Below are 15,569 nucleotides of genomic sequence, written 5' to 3' on the forward strand. Positions count from 1 at the left end.
ATTTTTATCAACATAAAGAGAGCACAAATATTTCAAAAGGCAATAAGATTATTCTTTTTCCCAAATGAAGAATCATTTTGCTCCAATAAGTCAGCAAGTATGTATATTTAATAAACAGTGACAACAACAGCAAAATGAACAGAAAGTACATTACTGTACAGACAAAAGGAAAATGGAGTATATTTAATAAAAATAAGAACACAATAACATCCATTTAATTTTTAGAACATAATATTCATATTTATATAGGTCAACATTTATGATTTTCTTATTTTTAATCTACACTGAAAAAGAAGGATATTGCTATTACATTTAGCTGGGCTTCCCTTACATGTCTGGGAATTGCTGAATGTGTGTGGGGGGAAAAGCTGCTCTGTACATCAGCATGGAATTAGTCATGGTATTCCATCAGGGTGCTGTGGATCTCCAGGAACGTGGGTCTTTCTTTGGCATTTCTCTTCCAGCAGCTGAGCATGAGGCTGTACACTGAATCAGGACAGCAGTGCGGCTTCGGCAGATAGACCTGAGGGGTTCAAAATACAGCTCAGCACTGACACCTTTAGTTTTTTCCAAGGTATTACATGGATTTTTCCTGACTCATCTTGCAGTGCCAGCTATTCTTAGGCACAAGGGGGGAAAAAGCATAAATATGTCAGCCCAAGGATTGAAAAAATACACTGAAATACTGCAGAAATACTCTTTTTCCAAACAGGAGTCAAATTTAAATGTAAAAAATATTTAAAATAATTTGATATTTATATCTAAATACTAAATGTAATAATAAAATAATGAAATTGCATTTAAATTAACATGTTAATTAATAATAAAATACAAAATATATTACATATTAAACTAACAATTAATGAATGCAATTTTTTTTTTCTTTTTTAAAAAAAAGGGACAATACACAATTAACATTACTACTTAAGACCATCATGTTAATGTGCCAGATTTAGCCATTCAGGCTAATTTTCATCTGTAGTCCCTGGCAGGTTGATGGTACAAAGTTCATAAGTACATACACACGTGGTCAGAATTGTTGGTACCCTTGGTAAATATGATCAAAGAAGGCTCTGAAAATAAACCTGCATTATTAATCCTGTTGATCTGTTATTTAACAAAAATCTAACCTTTCAACCTTTCTAACTAAAACAATTGAAAATAGGGGAAAATCTCATTATGAAATAAATGTTTTTCTCAAATACACGTTGGACACAATTATTGGTACCCCTAGAAATTCTTATAAGTAAAATATCTTTGAAGTATATTTCCATTCATATTTACAGTTTTGAGCACTCCAGGGTGATTATGAACATGAAATTATCCAGCCATGGCTTCCTGTTTCACAGAAATATAAATAGAAGGGAAAACAAAGTCCAAATTCGCTTAATCATCCATCACAATGAGAAAAACCAAAGAATATATTTCTGATGTGCAGCAAAAGATAATTGAGCTTTACAAATTAGTGAAGTGGCTTTAAGAAAAGAGCTAGAGCAGTGAAAATTCCCATCTCCACCATCAGGGCAATAATTAAGAATTTCCAATCAACCAAATGTTATGAAACTGCCTGGAAGAGGATGTGTGTCTATATCGTCCTAATGCACGGTTTGAAGGAGAGTTTGAGTGGCTAAAGACTCTCCGAAGACCACAGCTGGAGAACTGCAGAAATTAGTCGAGTCTCGGGATCAGAAAACCTTAAAACAAATTGTCAAACAGCACCTACATCACCACATGATGTTTGGGAGGGTTTCAAGAAAAATTATCCTCGCTCATCCAAAAACAAACATATTCAGTTATCAGACACGACTGGAACTTCAAATGGCACTGGCTTCTATGGTCAGATGAAACTAAAAAATGAGCTTTTTAGCAGCAAACACTCAAGATGGGTTTGGTGAACACAGGGATAAAAAGTACCCCATGTGTACAATGAAATATACTGCTGTATTTTTGATGTTGTGGGCCTATATTTCTGCTGGAGGTCCTGGACATCTTGTTTAGACACATGGCATCATGGATTCTATCAAATAAACTGGCAAATGGAGGTTTCAAAAAGTATTGACTAAAAGGGTGCCATTAATTGTGGCCAATGTGTATTAGAGAAAAAACATTTATTTCATAATGAAATTTCCCCACATTTTAAAGTCTTATTATCCAATGAAAGGTTAGATTTTTGTGAATTTTTTTAATAAAAGATCTAAAGGATTAACAATGCAGATTCATTTTCACAGCCTTCTTTGATCATATTTACCAAAAGTACTACAATTCTGACCACGTGTGCAAATCGTTAAAATACTATTTAAATCAACATGTTCTTAAACTAGTCATTTACAATGCACAAATAAAAATATTTAGTACATAAATTAACATTAAAATCTAATAAAGTGAAAATTACACATTTAAGCATTAAAGAAGGAATATTGTTATTAAATAAGTAAATTAAATATAGTGTTACTGAGATTTATTTATTTTTTATTCTGGAGGTCTCTGGTGATTTCCTAGATTTTGTACAGTTTGAAAAGTAAAAGTGATTTACACAGATACTGGCAGACTTGGGTTGTCAGAGATGAAGGTTATAATTGTTGCATGCTCATGTCTCACCTGTTTGTTTTGGTCTCTAAAAAATTCGCCCGTGTTTTCGATCACCTGTTCATCTGTGAACTGGGCATACGGCTGCTCTTTACACAGGGTCAGAATCTCCCACAGGGTCACTCCGAATGCCCACATGTCACTGGCCATGGTGAACTTACCCTGTAGAAACACAGATGGTCAAACTGATAGAGCAGCGTGTGAGTTTGTGGCCTCACAAATTTGACTCCAGAAAGACATACCAGAAGGATGCTTTCCCAAGACATCCAGCGGATGGGGAGCACTGCTCGTCCCTGTATGCGGTAGTAATCTCCACGATACAGGTTCCGGCTCATGCCGAAGTCGGCAATCTTGATGGTGTTATTTGTGCCCACTAAACAGTTGCGTGTAGCGAGATCACGGTGAACAAAATTCAGGGAGGACAGATACTTCATTCCCGAGGAAATCTGAGAGGCCATGTGGATCAGTATTCTGTAGCTGCAGAGAAGAAAAAAAAAGACATTTACAATATTTTATCCTTAAGTTTGGTCTGTTCATCAAACAAACCTATCATATGGCTTTAGAAGAAGCTGAATATAGCACTAAAAGTCAAAGAAACAAACTTTTGAGGGGAGTGTCAGCATTTTTTTTTATTGGTCTCCAAGCAAAAATCAAGTTTTCCTCTTTAAACCTGTTTTGTGCAGTTTGTGTAAAATACCCATAGAAAAGAGTGCTGATTTGCCGAATGCATACTGGCTAGTTTACTGACTGCAGAAATGATTGTCGGATTAATTAATTTTTCTGTGTTTTTTTTTTTTTTCCTTAACAGAAAAGATGACATTTATTATTATTATTATTATTATTATTATTATTATATTATTCTAAAGATGATTCATATGACGTAAGACATCACATCATACAAAAACAGAAAATAGGACACACTAAATTGCAGGATTGGAAATTAATGCCAAAAATGCCACCAAAATAAACAAAAATGCCCGACAAATTCAAGATAAATGGGGCAAAAAGAATTGATCTTTGAATTGATAATTCTGTTGCATTAAAAAATTATTGTGAAAATTAATGAAAAGTGTCTATTTGCGGAATTACATTTTGATTCACTCACACTGCAGCAGATTGCGTTTCACGTGTTTTTTTTTTGCAGTGTTGAGCCTTATGACAAATCACACACATTTCTGTTGATCTTAGGAATGCAATGGCCAATCAGAGATGATTGGATTAGTCAGCGCTGAAAACTCCGGAGTTGTTGTTGAGTGTGCGTGCTCACTGATTGAATTGCTTGTGAATTCCCTCATCATAAACAACACAGTGCCAATAAGATGTAAATGAAAGATTCATTTCGTAGCTTGAGGGAGTTTTTGCATAACTTGCACTACACTAGACTAACATCACGGACCGACGTGTTTGTCTGTGAAGCCAGAGCCAGAATATATGAAGAGCCGTTTCCCCAAAACGCAGACACAAAAACACAAAAAAGTTTTATATATATTCTATTAATCGACATTAATAATCATTATTACAATATCAAGAGCAATAATTGACGATTTTTGTCATAATATTGCAGCCATATTAGCTCCCCTTATTAAATGTATAATTTAGATACAATTTTAAACAGTCAGTTGTTATTGTCATAAATTATTTTGATTGATTGAAGTAATTGGTTAAATTTAACATTAAAGGCAACACTTTATTAAGGAGGTGATCAAAACTGCCCTCACGAATGTAAAAAAAAAAAAAAACGCCCCTGGAAATCAATTCTGGAAGTTAATTTCTGACCCTGCTATGTTGTATTAATATAAAGGAATTTTCTGTTTATTTTTTACAAATTCTACTTTCATATTATTGCTAATTTAGCTTTTGTTTATGGTGAAATTAAGTTTTAAAAAGCCCAAAAATATTATACATTAAGTAACATTTTGGCTTGAGTCTTAAGAAAATACATTATATTTATTATTTTTATAATAATAATATATAATAAACTTCTTTGAATGAAAGAAATTAGTTAATTTAATGTTTGAATGAAACCATAAATATAATTTGAGAAAAACTAATAAATTTAGCTGTATCAAATTTTCTTTTTAAGTTGTTCCAAAGTATCTTTTTTTTTTTTCAGTGTGATATACCTGATAGTAGCTGAGTCGTCAGCCGGAACTCCTTCGTCCTGCAGCTCATGGCGGGACAGGAACTGATTGAGGTCTCCGTTCTCCATGTACTCCGTGATCATGCACAGCGGATCGCTCTCAACGCACACCGCCAACAGGCGAATGATGTTTGGGTCTCTTAATCGTGAGATGATCCTGATCTCTTTCAAGAAGTCGTTCCTGAAAATGTAGATTTCCTTGAGGAAAATGTAAATTGTCCTAAAATGGCTGGACAGCATCTGTAAAGCAAAAAGCAGTGCTTCTTCTCAGCAACAACAGGCATGTAACATCGATTGCGGGACACCTGCACCTGTGTGTTACCTTGCATTTTTGTTTGCGTCCTCTCTTAGCGTCTTGACTGCTACGAGCATTGGCTCATCGCTGATGTCGCCACAATGGTCCTTCATGAACTCCTGCATTCCCTCAGCTTCACACAGATGAACCTGCGGCAGGAATGATCACTTATAACAAATAACTTGAACAAGAATAATTTTGTTCTTTCTCTAAAGAGAATTGTTCACCGACTTCTCCAAACTGTCCTTCTCCAAGTTTTTCTTTGAAAGTCAGTCTCTCCCTCGGAAACTCCTCCAGAGCTCCGTCTCTTCCTGGAGATAAGGGCATGTTGACCACCGTGACGCGGTAACTGTGGGCACCAGCGGCTTCCTGCTGGCTCACGATGTCTGCCTCTGCGTAGTGTGGGGCCTCATCTGTAGGGTGGGCCGTAGAGGGTTCGGAAGGGGCATCGATCATTGCTGTAACGGAACCATATCAACATAGATATCTTATGTTGTTAAAGGGATAGTTCACCCAAAACTGAAAATTCTGTCATCATGTCATTCTAAACTTCAGATATTATTTATTTGTTAATATTTATTTACTTGAGAAATACAGAAGGAAACATCACTGTTACAAAAGTGTGTGGTTATTAAGATTTTTAATGGTCTCTTATGCTTACCAAAGCTGCATTTATTTGATAAAAAATACAGTAAAAACAGTAATAATGTGAAATATTATTACGATTTAAAATAACTGTTTTCTATTTAACTTTTTTAAAATGTAATTTATTCCTGTGATGGCAAAATTGAATTTTCTCCATTCTTCAGTATCACATGATCAGAAATCATTTTAATTTGCTGATTTGGTGCTCAAGAAACATTTTGTAATCAGTGTTGAAAACAGTTGCGAAAAGTGTGAAGCTTTTTTTTCAGGACACCAATGAACTGAAAGAAAGAAAAAATACGAGCATTTATTTGAAATAGAAATATTTTGAGGGTCTTTACTGTAACTTGTGATCAATTTTATACCTTCTTGCTGAAATTCATTCCCCCCCCAAAAAATATCTTACTGACTTCAAACAGTATCATTTTTGAAGAATCTTATCAGAGCTGTTTGTATAAAACAGCATAAAACTAGTCTATACTCCAACTCTTTTAAAGCTGTATAGCTTTGTGTGGCAGACAAATATTTAAGTTGTTATTCACTGATAACCTCCTTCGTTGCCACAGTTTTTAAAACCAATATGATGGAGGGATTGAGAAAAAAAAGTCTCCTTTTTGATATCCAATGTCACAAGATATGTTGAAAGGAGCCATATTTGAAGTGCAATTTTATAGCAGATGGAAAGATTGTCAGTGAATAACACCCTACATTTCAGGCTGTTAATCAAACAGAGCTATTTTATAAGCCTATTCTGGTGTTATTTTCTTGCGACAGATGAGGCTACTATAAAGTAAACTACTGGGTTTGGAATGACATGAGGATGGATAAATATTGAGCAGCCCTACCTAAGTTTTCCGTAGCCTGGAATTCTGGTAGTTTCCGTAAAAGTCGTGATGGTTCCTGATAGTCAGATTCCATGGGGAAAATTCGTTCATATGTGGAAGTGGATTCAACATCGCTGGACAGAGAGGAGTGACGGTGGGTGAAGGCCTCTCTCTGAACAGAAAGACGCACGGTCAGCTCATCATCCAGCATACGCCGAGAGGCCTTCAACAAAATGTGATACATATATGCTACATTGATAACCACAAACTGACAACGGTTAACTAAAACCAAAACCATTAAACTTGTGTTACTTGAAATAAAAATAAGCTTTAACTGAAAATTATATATATATATATATATATATATATATATATATATATATATATATATATATATATATATATATATATATATATATATATATATATATAATTATATATATAATTATATATATATATATATATATATATATATATATATAGTTACCTATTCAACATTTCTCATTTTCATTTATTTTAACTTGATGTACTAAAGTAATTAAACCTTAAATACACATAAAAAAAAAAAAAAAGTAATTAAACTTTAACCAAAATTCAAATGAAAATTCATCAGAATATAGATATACTACTACTACTAATATATATATATATATATATATATATATATACTAAAATAACATTGTCTGACAGGGTTAATATTACTGTCACATAATACGGCTTTTTATTAATTTTCTGTAATAATCTTACCTTCTCAATCATCTTCTGCCAGACCTGTCGCCACAGTATGATTATTATGATGGCCAACAGAATGACAATAATGGCCACCAAACAGCCTATTAGGATCCTTGTATTGCTGTCATCAATTTTGTGGGTGGGATCATCGCCTGCAGAAAGTTCAGAGTAGAAAATACAATACAGTATTTTTATATTTTACAGAATCAAAATCTGAGTTTTCTGCTAAATTAATGCCAATTCAATGCCATATTCAGCAGTGCAATGTTTCTATCAAAAAAAGCGACTGCCACTTTTAACTGTGGATGGGACTGCAGTCACCATAATGAGAGTTTCTCCCATTTCTCCCATTCATATATAGTGAAAATATTCACACCCCCTTTTTATTATTATGTTGCAGCATAATTAAACAAATCTTCAAATGATTATTTTTCATATAACTCTAAAAGCCATACCGATCTATTAGTCTATACACTGTAAAAAGTGATAAGTTGACTTATCTTAAAATTTTTAAGTAAATGATAATTAAAAAAATAAGTTAATTGAATTGTCAAATTCACTTAACTTTGTTTTTTTTAATTATTATGTACTTAATAATTTTAAGGCAACGGGTTTCCTCAATTTTTTTAAGTTAAGTAAACTTTCACTTTTTACAGTGTAAAAATATATTTAATATGTGTAGAACTGTGAAATTCATAAGGCCACTGCATGAAGTAATGAACAACAGGTGGCACTGTTGCCTGCAAATTTATACTGTAAAATCGTACTGTAACAACCAATTGGCACTGTGTGAGAGCAGATAATTATTCACAAAAAATTCTGTATTGTATCTAAAATAAATAAATAAATATAACGTTCACCTGGGTGATTCCCTGGAGTTTGATTACGTTTACGAGGAACAAGAGAGGTGTTGTACACTGCTGTATCTGAAAGGTGAATTTGGGTGAAAGGCATTTTGAACTGCAGAGGTACTGTATTTTTAGTAAGCTATTAATATGCTAAAATGAATCATGAAAAAGTGAACAGATAAGAAAAGGAGAAGAAAGAAAGAACATGCAGCGTGATTAAACCACTATTACCTGACTGGAAAGCAATTTCACTGAACATCATCCAGATGTCATTGAATGCAAAACGGCACCTAATTGCGCTGGCCATGCGGTTGCCAAGGGCAACTGTGACAAACCGAGCACTTGGACTGATGTTGTCTGCTTTCAGCTTGAAAACCACAGGATTGGGCTCCCAGTCTGAATCCGAACGGAAGTAACAAACGGCCTGTCGGAACATTTTTACTCCCCATGTGTACATGTTGTTACAGTGGACCTATTGAAACAGAAGGTTATCCATTCAATGCAAATTAATTAATTAATTAATTAATTAATTATAATAATAAAAAGTTACTCCTTGTGGAAAAAAGAAGTAGACCTACAATTGAATGCACTTTTTAAAATATTATGGAAATAAAGTATGAACCTATATAATTAATTGTTTCTATTGTCTTTTGAAATTAAAATGTACTGTCTAATATACTGACAAGTATTTATGTTAAACAAAAATAGTTTAATGTCACTAAAACTAAAACTCGTCATGTATTTAAGTATATTTGCAAATACCAATTTGTAACGATGAAGTTTGAATTTAAATATAACTTTAAATGTTATTGAGCCTCCGTGAAGTGCATTTCAAATCCTTTAATGCACGGCTAGCCGTTGGTTATCCTGCTTATTCCATGGTCATTTGCCAAGTTATAGACAAGTTAAAACTAGTATTGCTCTTTGCAGTGCAATATTTGACCGAATGGGTAAAAACGTGTCGGATACGTATGTAACCCTCGTTCCCTGATAGACGTTATGTCGAGTGACGACATTATGGGGGAGGGGGGATTCACTTGGGAGCCCCAATCATCTCTGACTTTAAGAGAAAACGCCAATGAATATACCTGAGCCACTCCCCGTGCATACGGGTATAAATAAGCGACAAGTGCATCCACTTTTCAGGTTTTACGCTGAGGAGCCGAGAACTTGTCCCTGACCTCCAGCGATGGTTCGAGGTTGTGGCAAGGGGACATAACGTCTTCGTTCCCTCCATCAGGGAACAAGGGTTACATACGTAACCGAGACGTTCCCTATCTGTCGGTCACTACGAGTTATGTCGAGTGATGACATTGTGGGGTCCATAGAAAACGCCACCACCTGAACCCCGTCACAACCTTATGGCATTGCAAATGTTGACAAGCAAGCGAGTGACAGACAAATGCCATGCAAAGGTCGTAACCTTCCCATCGCCCCAGCGCAAATTCGCTGAACTTGGTACCCGCAGGGACCACAGGTGAGTATATAGCTGCTGGAGATAGTTCCTTTCCTTTCACCAAAGAAATTAGAAGGGATTTTGACCTTAAATGAAAGATTTTTTCAAGTCTTTCCTATTTGTTGTTACAGCTTGGCATTAACGATGGGGAAGCGAGCCTTCCAGAGAAGGGCACTACGGAGGCCACATCCTGCCCGTAGGGAGGTGACATGTGGAGACACTGATATGGATTGACCCAGGCCTGGGGCAGTACTACATATGAAATTGGTCTCTGAGGCAGGACCTACCTGAGAGTATGGATGGACTGCCTGCAGAGACTGACAGAACGCTCCGTCAAAGGGAAGACACGGGTTTACCGAGAGGGAAACCTTACCGTGGACATACGGGATTGCCCGAAGGGAATCAAGCCATATGAACACCTAGCCCAGAACAGGGGCTGACCGGAGACCCGGGAAAGCTAACACCAGTACTGGGCCTGGCGTCAGACTGCTCCGCCCAGTCTGACTGCCAGGGGTGCTGGAGGAACTCCACCAGGGTTCGCTGTCCGGGGAACGTATGCAGGCCGGAGTCTCAGGACAACGTGAGAGTTGGCTGGCCTGAACACAAGGCACTCTTTGCTCGCCGAAAATGCTAGGAGGTCCCCGACCCTCTTGATGGATGAGAGCGCGGCCAGGAGAGCTGTCTTCTAGCAGACAGAATTTAAGCTCAACTGAATCCAGCGGCTCAGAGGGGCCCCTCTTTAGTCCAGCCCGGACAACAGAGAGATCCCAGGAGGGCACCAGGGGTGGCCTAGGAGGATGTAACCCCCTGGCACACTTCAGAGACCACACGATGAGATCGTGCTTTCCCAGGGACTGGCCATCCACTGCATCGTGATGTGCTGCGATAGCAGCCACATACACTTCCAAGGTGGAGGGTGACAGCCTATGCTCCAACCTTGCTTGCAGGAAAGAAAGCACTACTCCAATCGTGCATCTTCGGGGATTTTCTCGGCGAGAAGAACACCAGTTTGCGAACAGACTTCATACAGGGCGTAGGCTCGCCTCGTAGAGGACTCTGTAGCCTGAGTGATCGTGTTAACCACCACTGGTGACTAGGGTTGGGTATTGTTTTGTTTTTTTTCGATACTGGTGCCAAATCGATACTTTTAAACCGGTACCGGTGCCTAAATGGTGCCTGAACCGATACTTAAAAATAATAACAAATAAATAAAAATTACCAATTAATAATTGGATTGGCCATTAGCACTAAACACATGATGTCTTTTTCATTCATACTGGATGCCAGAGGGCGCCCTCGCACAAAAATCCACATATCCAGTCACAGAAGTAGCGGAACTCATGAAGCTCCAGGAAATCCCCAATATGGACAAATGCATTGCTATCGTTGTAACTGGGTAAACAAGATATAAACGTTTTGAATAATAAAACAAATACAATAAACAATCGACTACAACAATGTATAGTTTTGTCTGTGTTATTGAAGTCATCTCTAGTATTTTCATAATTAAGTATATTTATAATCCATTGCTGATCGATGTATCAGTAGCCTATGGAACATATTTTCTGCCTCATTCTGTGACAAGAAGCTACTTCAGATCACAAAAGGAAGCATTTAACTGGTGTTGTGGACTAAAAAGGTTATAATGTTCTCTTTTGTTGGACAACAGGTTTATAAACGTGAATACAAGAGAATTTTAGCTTTAGGCATTTTAATTTAAGAATGTTTAGCTTAGCTAGTTAATGGAGGGCTACCTGCTGCTGTCAGAGCAAGTGTAATTTCTGCATTCACGCGTTCCTCGGATGCTCTCATTTCCCGAGTTGTGCTTTTAAGGTGGAATGTGAAAACAGCACGCTCGCGTTACTACAAAGATTTGTTGGACTTCTATTATTAGAGCTTTCTGACTTGAATTCACATGCATTTTCTCAGTCGGGAAATAATTTTTCACACGAGGTGCAGGTGATGCTGCTGCTTCTTACTTTCGTTTTTGAGAATATTATTAGAGCTTTCCGACTTGAATTCACATGCATTTTCTCAGTCGGGAAATTATTTTTCATGTGAGGTGCCGGTGATGATGCTTCTTACGTTCGTTTTGGAGAAACAAAGGACAAATATTTCAATCGATCGCTCAGGCATGGCACCGAAATGAGGCACCGAAATCTCCGTTCTGATTCGGTTCTAGTACATACCGGTTACATAGGTACTGGTGCCATATTGGTACCGGGTATCGGTACCCAACCCTACTGGTGACAGATCAGTTAAGTCTGACGCGTCTCGTCCAGGAGCCACACATGGAGGCTCCAAGAAGTGGACACGGGTGCCGCATGGTGCCGGGACCCTGAGAAAGGAGGTTCTTCCTCAGAGGGATGCGCCAGGAAGGGCTGTCACGAGGAGCGTGAGTTCCGAAAGCCAGGTCCGGGTGGGCCAATAAGGTGCAACCGGCAGGACCTGTTCCTCATCCTCGCTGACCTTGCACTGTGTTCGTGCGAGAAGGCTCACTGGGGAAACGCATGCCTGTGTAAAGCCCAAGGCCAGCTGTGCGCCAGTGCATCCAAGCCAAGGGGCCCTCGGTCAGGGAGTCATACAACTGTCTCGGGATGGAGTTGCCATTCCTCGGGGAACGTGAGCTGTCGTGAGAACACCTCGGCCGCACGATTGAGCCCCCCCAGGATGTGGACGGCGCGCAGCGACTTGCACCGCGTCTGACTCCAGTGGAGGAGGAGATGGTACCACCATCCCGCCTCTGAAGGAACTCAGGCAGTTCAGCACGGACTGGGCATGCTCGTTGGTGAGACGCGCCATCATACTCACAGAGTCTAGTCTAATGAGAAAAGAGATTCTCTGCACGAGGGAGAGCTTGCTCTTTTCTCAGCCGACCTGAAGCCCCAGCTGGCTGGGGTGCCGGAGCACTAGGTCCCTGTGACCACACAACTGTTCTCACGTGCGGGCCATGCTCTGTTCTCGCCATCTCCTGAGAAAGAGCAGCTTCCCACATCTCCGGGTTGCCCGTGTGAGGGCTGCTTTATCGCCTCCCTGGACGATTTCGGGGCCAGTGAGAGGCTCGATGCACCAGCCTAGGTGACGATTTCACACGGGGCGGAGCAGACTGGGGCTTGCCTGCAGCGGACTTGCCTGGGGCTTGCCTGTGTACTCACAGGCAGATGGTGCATCACGCAAGATGTGTTGAATGGCCTCGGTCTGCTTTCTGTACTGCCGAGAACTGCTGGGCAGAGTCCTCGACAGTGTCGCTGAACAGTCTAGCCTGGGAGACGAGAGCATCGAGAAAGTGCACTTTGTTGCCATCACTCATCTCAGCAAGGCTGAGTCATAGATGGCGCTCTTGGCCCACAAGTGTGGACATCGTCTTCCCGAGGGACCACGCTGTGACTTTCGTCGCCCATAGGGCGAGGTCAGTCGACAAGCACAGATCCTGCATCAACCTCGGGTTGGTACTACCCTCGTGCATTTTAGTGCCTCAGCTTGGTGTACTCACAGGACAGCCAAGACATGCAGGGCAGAGGCGGCTTGGCCCGCAGTGCTGTACGGGAGACGAGGACGATCCCTCCAAGTGGCGGCGTTTTGTGGGCACAGGTGCACCGCAACCGCACTCTCCACCTGGGGAATGTCATCGTACCCCCTAGCCGCCCCGCCATCGAGGGTAGTGAGGATGGGGGAGGCAGACGAGCAGCTTCCGCCCAAAAAAGGGGCGGTCCACGACTTCATCAGCTCCTCATGCACCTCGAGGAAAAAGAAAGGAACCAGGGCAGGGCGTGGTAGCGAGCCATGGCCCATGCCAAAGAACCAATCATCACCAATCCCGGCGGCCCAGGAAAGCACGGCCGTCAACTCTGGGCCCGATTCGGCGGTGGCCAGAGGAGGGCAGCCCCACAGAATCTTTATCCTTAGAGGACGATTGCCCATCCCCCGATGCTGCTGTCGACATCTGATCCTCTATCGGCGTGCTGAATGAAACGCGTTATTTGCTCTTTTAGGAAATCCGCTCTTTTAGTTGAAGTGCCCAGGGGAATCGCTGCAGACAGGGAAACCGCTGTTCGCACCGTGACGCCAACCAGAACAGCTTCCAGACAGATCGATGAATGGCTTTGTGGAGATCAACACGTTCATCCACTCGGCTCTGAAGCAAAAATCTGAAGAGTAGATGCACCTGTCGCCTATATATACCCGTATGCACGGGGAGTGGCTCAGGTATGCTGAGGAATATAATGTAGTGATCTAGTATCTAGGCTATTTTATTAATAAAAATCATGGGGAAGCGTTGACAACAAGTTTATGTGTGTATGCTGTGCAATCAGCGATCTCCGACCTCTCTCTCTGTGTGTGCGCGAGTGATGCGTGTTGGTTAGTGTGCATCAATTGAACCAGCGCATTAATATAGAATGGTGATTAAACTGACTTGGAACTACCTGTGCATTAAAGGGGTCATATGATCCGATTTCAAGTTTTCCTTTCTCTTTGGAGTGTTACAAGCTGTTTGTGCATAGATTAGATCCCTAAAGTTGCAAAGACTAAAGTCTCAAAACCAAAAAGATATTCTTTTTAAAAGTTAAGACTCGACCACGCCCACCTAAACCGGCTCATTTAAACACGCCCCCACATGTCTACGTCACTGTGTGGTAAGATTTGCAAAACACCGCCCAAATGTATACACAAAGAAAGAAGGCAGAACTATTATTCTCGCTGTAGTGTTGTTGCTGCCGACGGCGCCATGTCCTGGAGACGCTGTGTTTCATTGTGAAAGCGAAACTACTTTGTTTGGGCTTCCAAAAGAGGACACAACTAGAAATTAGTGGTTAAGTTGTGTATACAACACTGTTCCAGAACAGTTCAACCCAAATATTAGAGTGTGTGCAGCGCATTTTACGGAGGACTGTTTCCTGAACCTGGGAGTAGCCTGCCAGCTGTGCACAAAGGCTGTTTCTATAAAGTGGGGCAATTCCAACTTTGCAAGGACAGTCTGGTGCTTCTGACTAACAGCCTGTAAGTACGTTTTCTTATTTAAAGAATTTGCCACTGACTATTCAAATGCGAGTTTTGAGCAGTGTAGAGTAGTGCTTGATGTTTGTCGTTTCTCCGATCACAAATGCAGACATGGTAATGTTTACGCGGCGCGATGCAGCACAACGCTTAAAAAGACAGTATAAGTCATTATAATCAGTAATTATGTCTCCCATACTGGATGCAACAAATGCCTCGTTTATAATGGGTTTTATTGTTTTTGTGTCATCGGCATCTCAACATGGTAAGGGGCGTAACATTTCCGTCACATGCTTGAGGTATTCGGCCAATCACAATGCACTGGATAGCTGGCCAATCAGCATACACCTCGCTTTTCAGAACGATGAGCTTTTTTGACGCGTTTCAGAAAGGCAGGGCATAGAGGAGCAACAATAATGTACAGTGTGTAGAAAATAATGTGTTTATTAAACCTTAAACCACATAATAATATAATATAATATTTAAGATTTAATATCATTAATATTATTTAATATATAAGATTTGAGGTACACTACAAGTGCACATTCAATACAATTAAGCACACTTCTTTTTCACAAGGGTCATGTCAACACAGATGTATTTCAGACAAACCTTCATTGAAGTGAAATTTCTGACACGATCAAATTCAAATGTCATCTCCACCAAGCCACCAGGGAAACTAGCATTGGTCCAGCCCACATAGTCATAGCCAGGCCAGACCCCATACACCTGGCTTTTGGTGAAGTCATCTAAACCCCAGCTTCCATCAGTGAGCTGTCCAAGGCCTTCTGTCATGCTGGGAGAAAACTTTGTTGTTTCATTTAAGTGAATGAGGTGGTGATATTTACTTTAGTGTTTAGTGTGTGATGCTTTACCTGTAACTAATGGCTCCATCATACACAGTATCATTTAAGAAGATTTGTTGACCTCTGAAAAACATCTGCTGGCCAGCAGGGGCGCTGTAGGACACAAGACCATCTGCAGCAATGATGAGAGGTAAAGTCATCCAAAAATGAACATTTTGTTCCAAATCAGTAACGAAGTGCTC

At 39.9% G+C, this 15,569-nt stretch overlaps 1 protein-coding gene across 4 annotated transcripts in view; it reads right to left on the reverse strand.

Moving 5' to 3' along the window:
- Nucleotides 1-213: 213 nt before the first annotated feature.
- ddr2b (discoidin domain receptor tyrosine kinase 2b) overlaps nt 214-15,569 on the reverse strand; it is a 32,470-nt gene continuing 17,114 nt past the window's right edge. For 3 of the 4 annotated variants that reach the window (XM_058793638.1, XM_058793620.1, XM_058793630.1), the window contains exons 9-20: nt 15,397-15,499; nt 15,134-15,317; nt 8,302-8,542; nt 8,083-8,148; nt 7,238-7,374; nt 6,512-6,713; nt 5,253-5,479; nt 5,049-5,170; nt 4,710-4,907; nt 2,829-3,063; nt 2,599-2,748; nt 214-523 (exon numbers count right to left, since the gene is read on the reverse strand). In XM_058793638.1, the coding sequence (XP_058649621.1) occupies nt 392-523; nt 2,599-2,748; nt 2,829-3,063; nt 4,710-4,907; nt 5,049-5,170; nt 5,253-5,479; nt 6,512-6,713; nt 7,238-7,374; nt 8,083-8,148; nt 8,302-8,542; nt 15,134-15,317; nt 15,397-15,499 (1,997 nt within the window). In that variant the 3' untranslated portion in view covers nt 214-391. The remainder of the gene's footprint in view (nt 524-2,598; nt 2,749-2,828; nt 3,064-4,709; nt 4,908-5,048; nt 5,171-5,252; nt 5,480-6,511; nt 6,714-7,237; nt 7,375-8,082; nt 8,149-8,301; nt 8,543-15,133; nt 15,318-15,396; nt 15,500-15,569) is intronic. The other variant, XM_058793646.1, reaches the window with a different exon arrangement.

The sequence above is a fragment of the Onychostoma macrolepis genome, chromosome 02 (assembly GCF_012432095.1).
Source record: "Onychostoma macrolepis isolate SWU-2019 chromosome 02, ASM1243209v1, whole genome shotgun sequence".
NCBI lineage: Eukaryota > Metazoa > Chordata > Actinopteri > Cypriniformes > Cyprinidae > Onychostoma > Onychostoma macrolepis.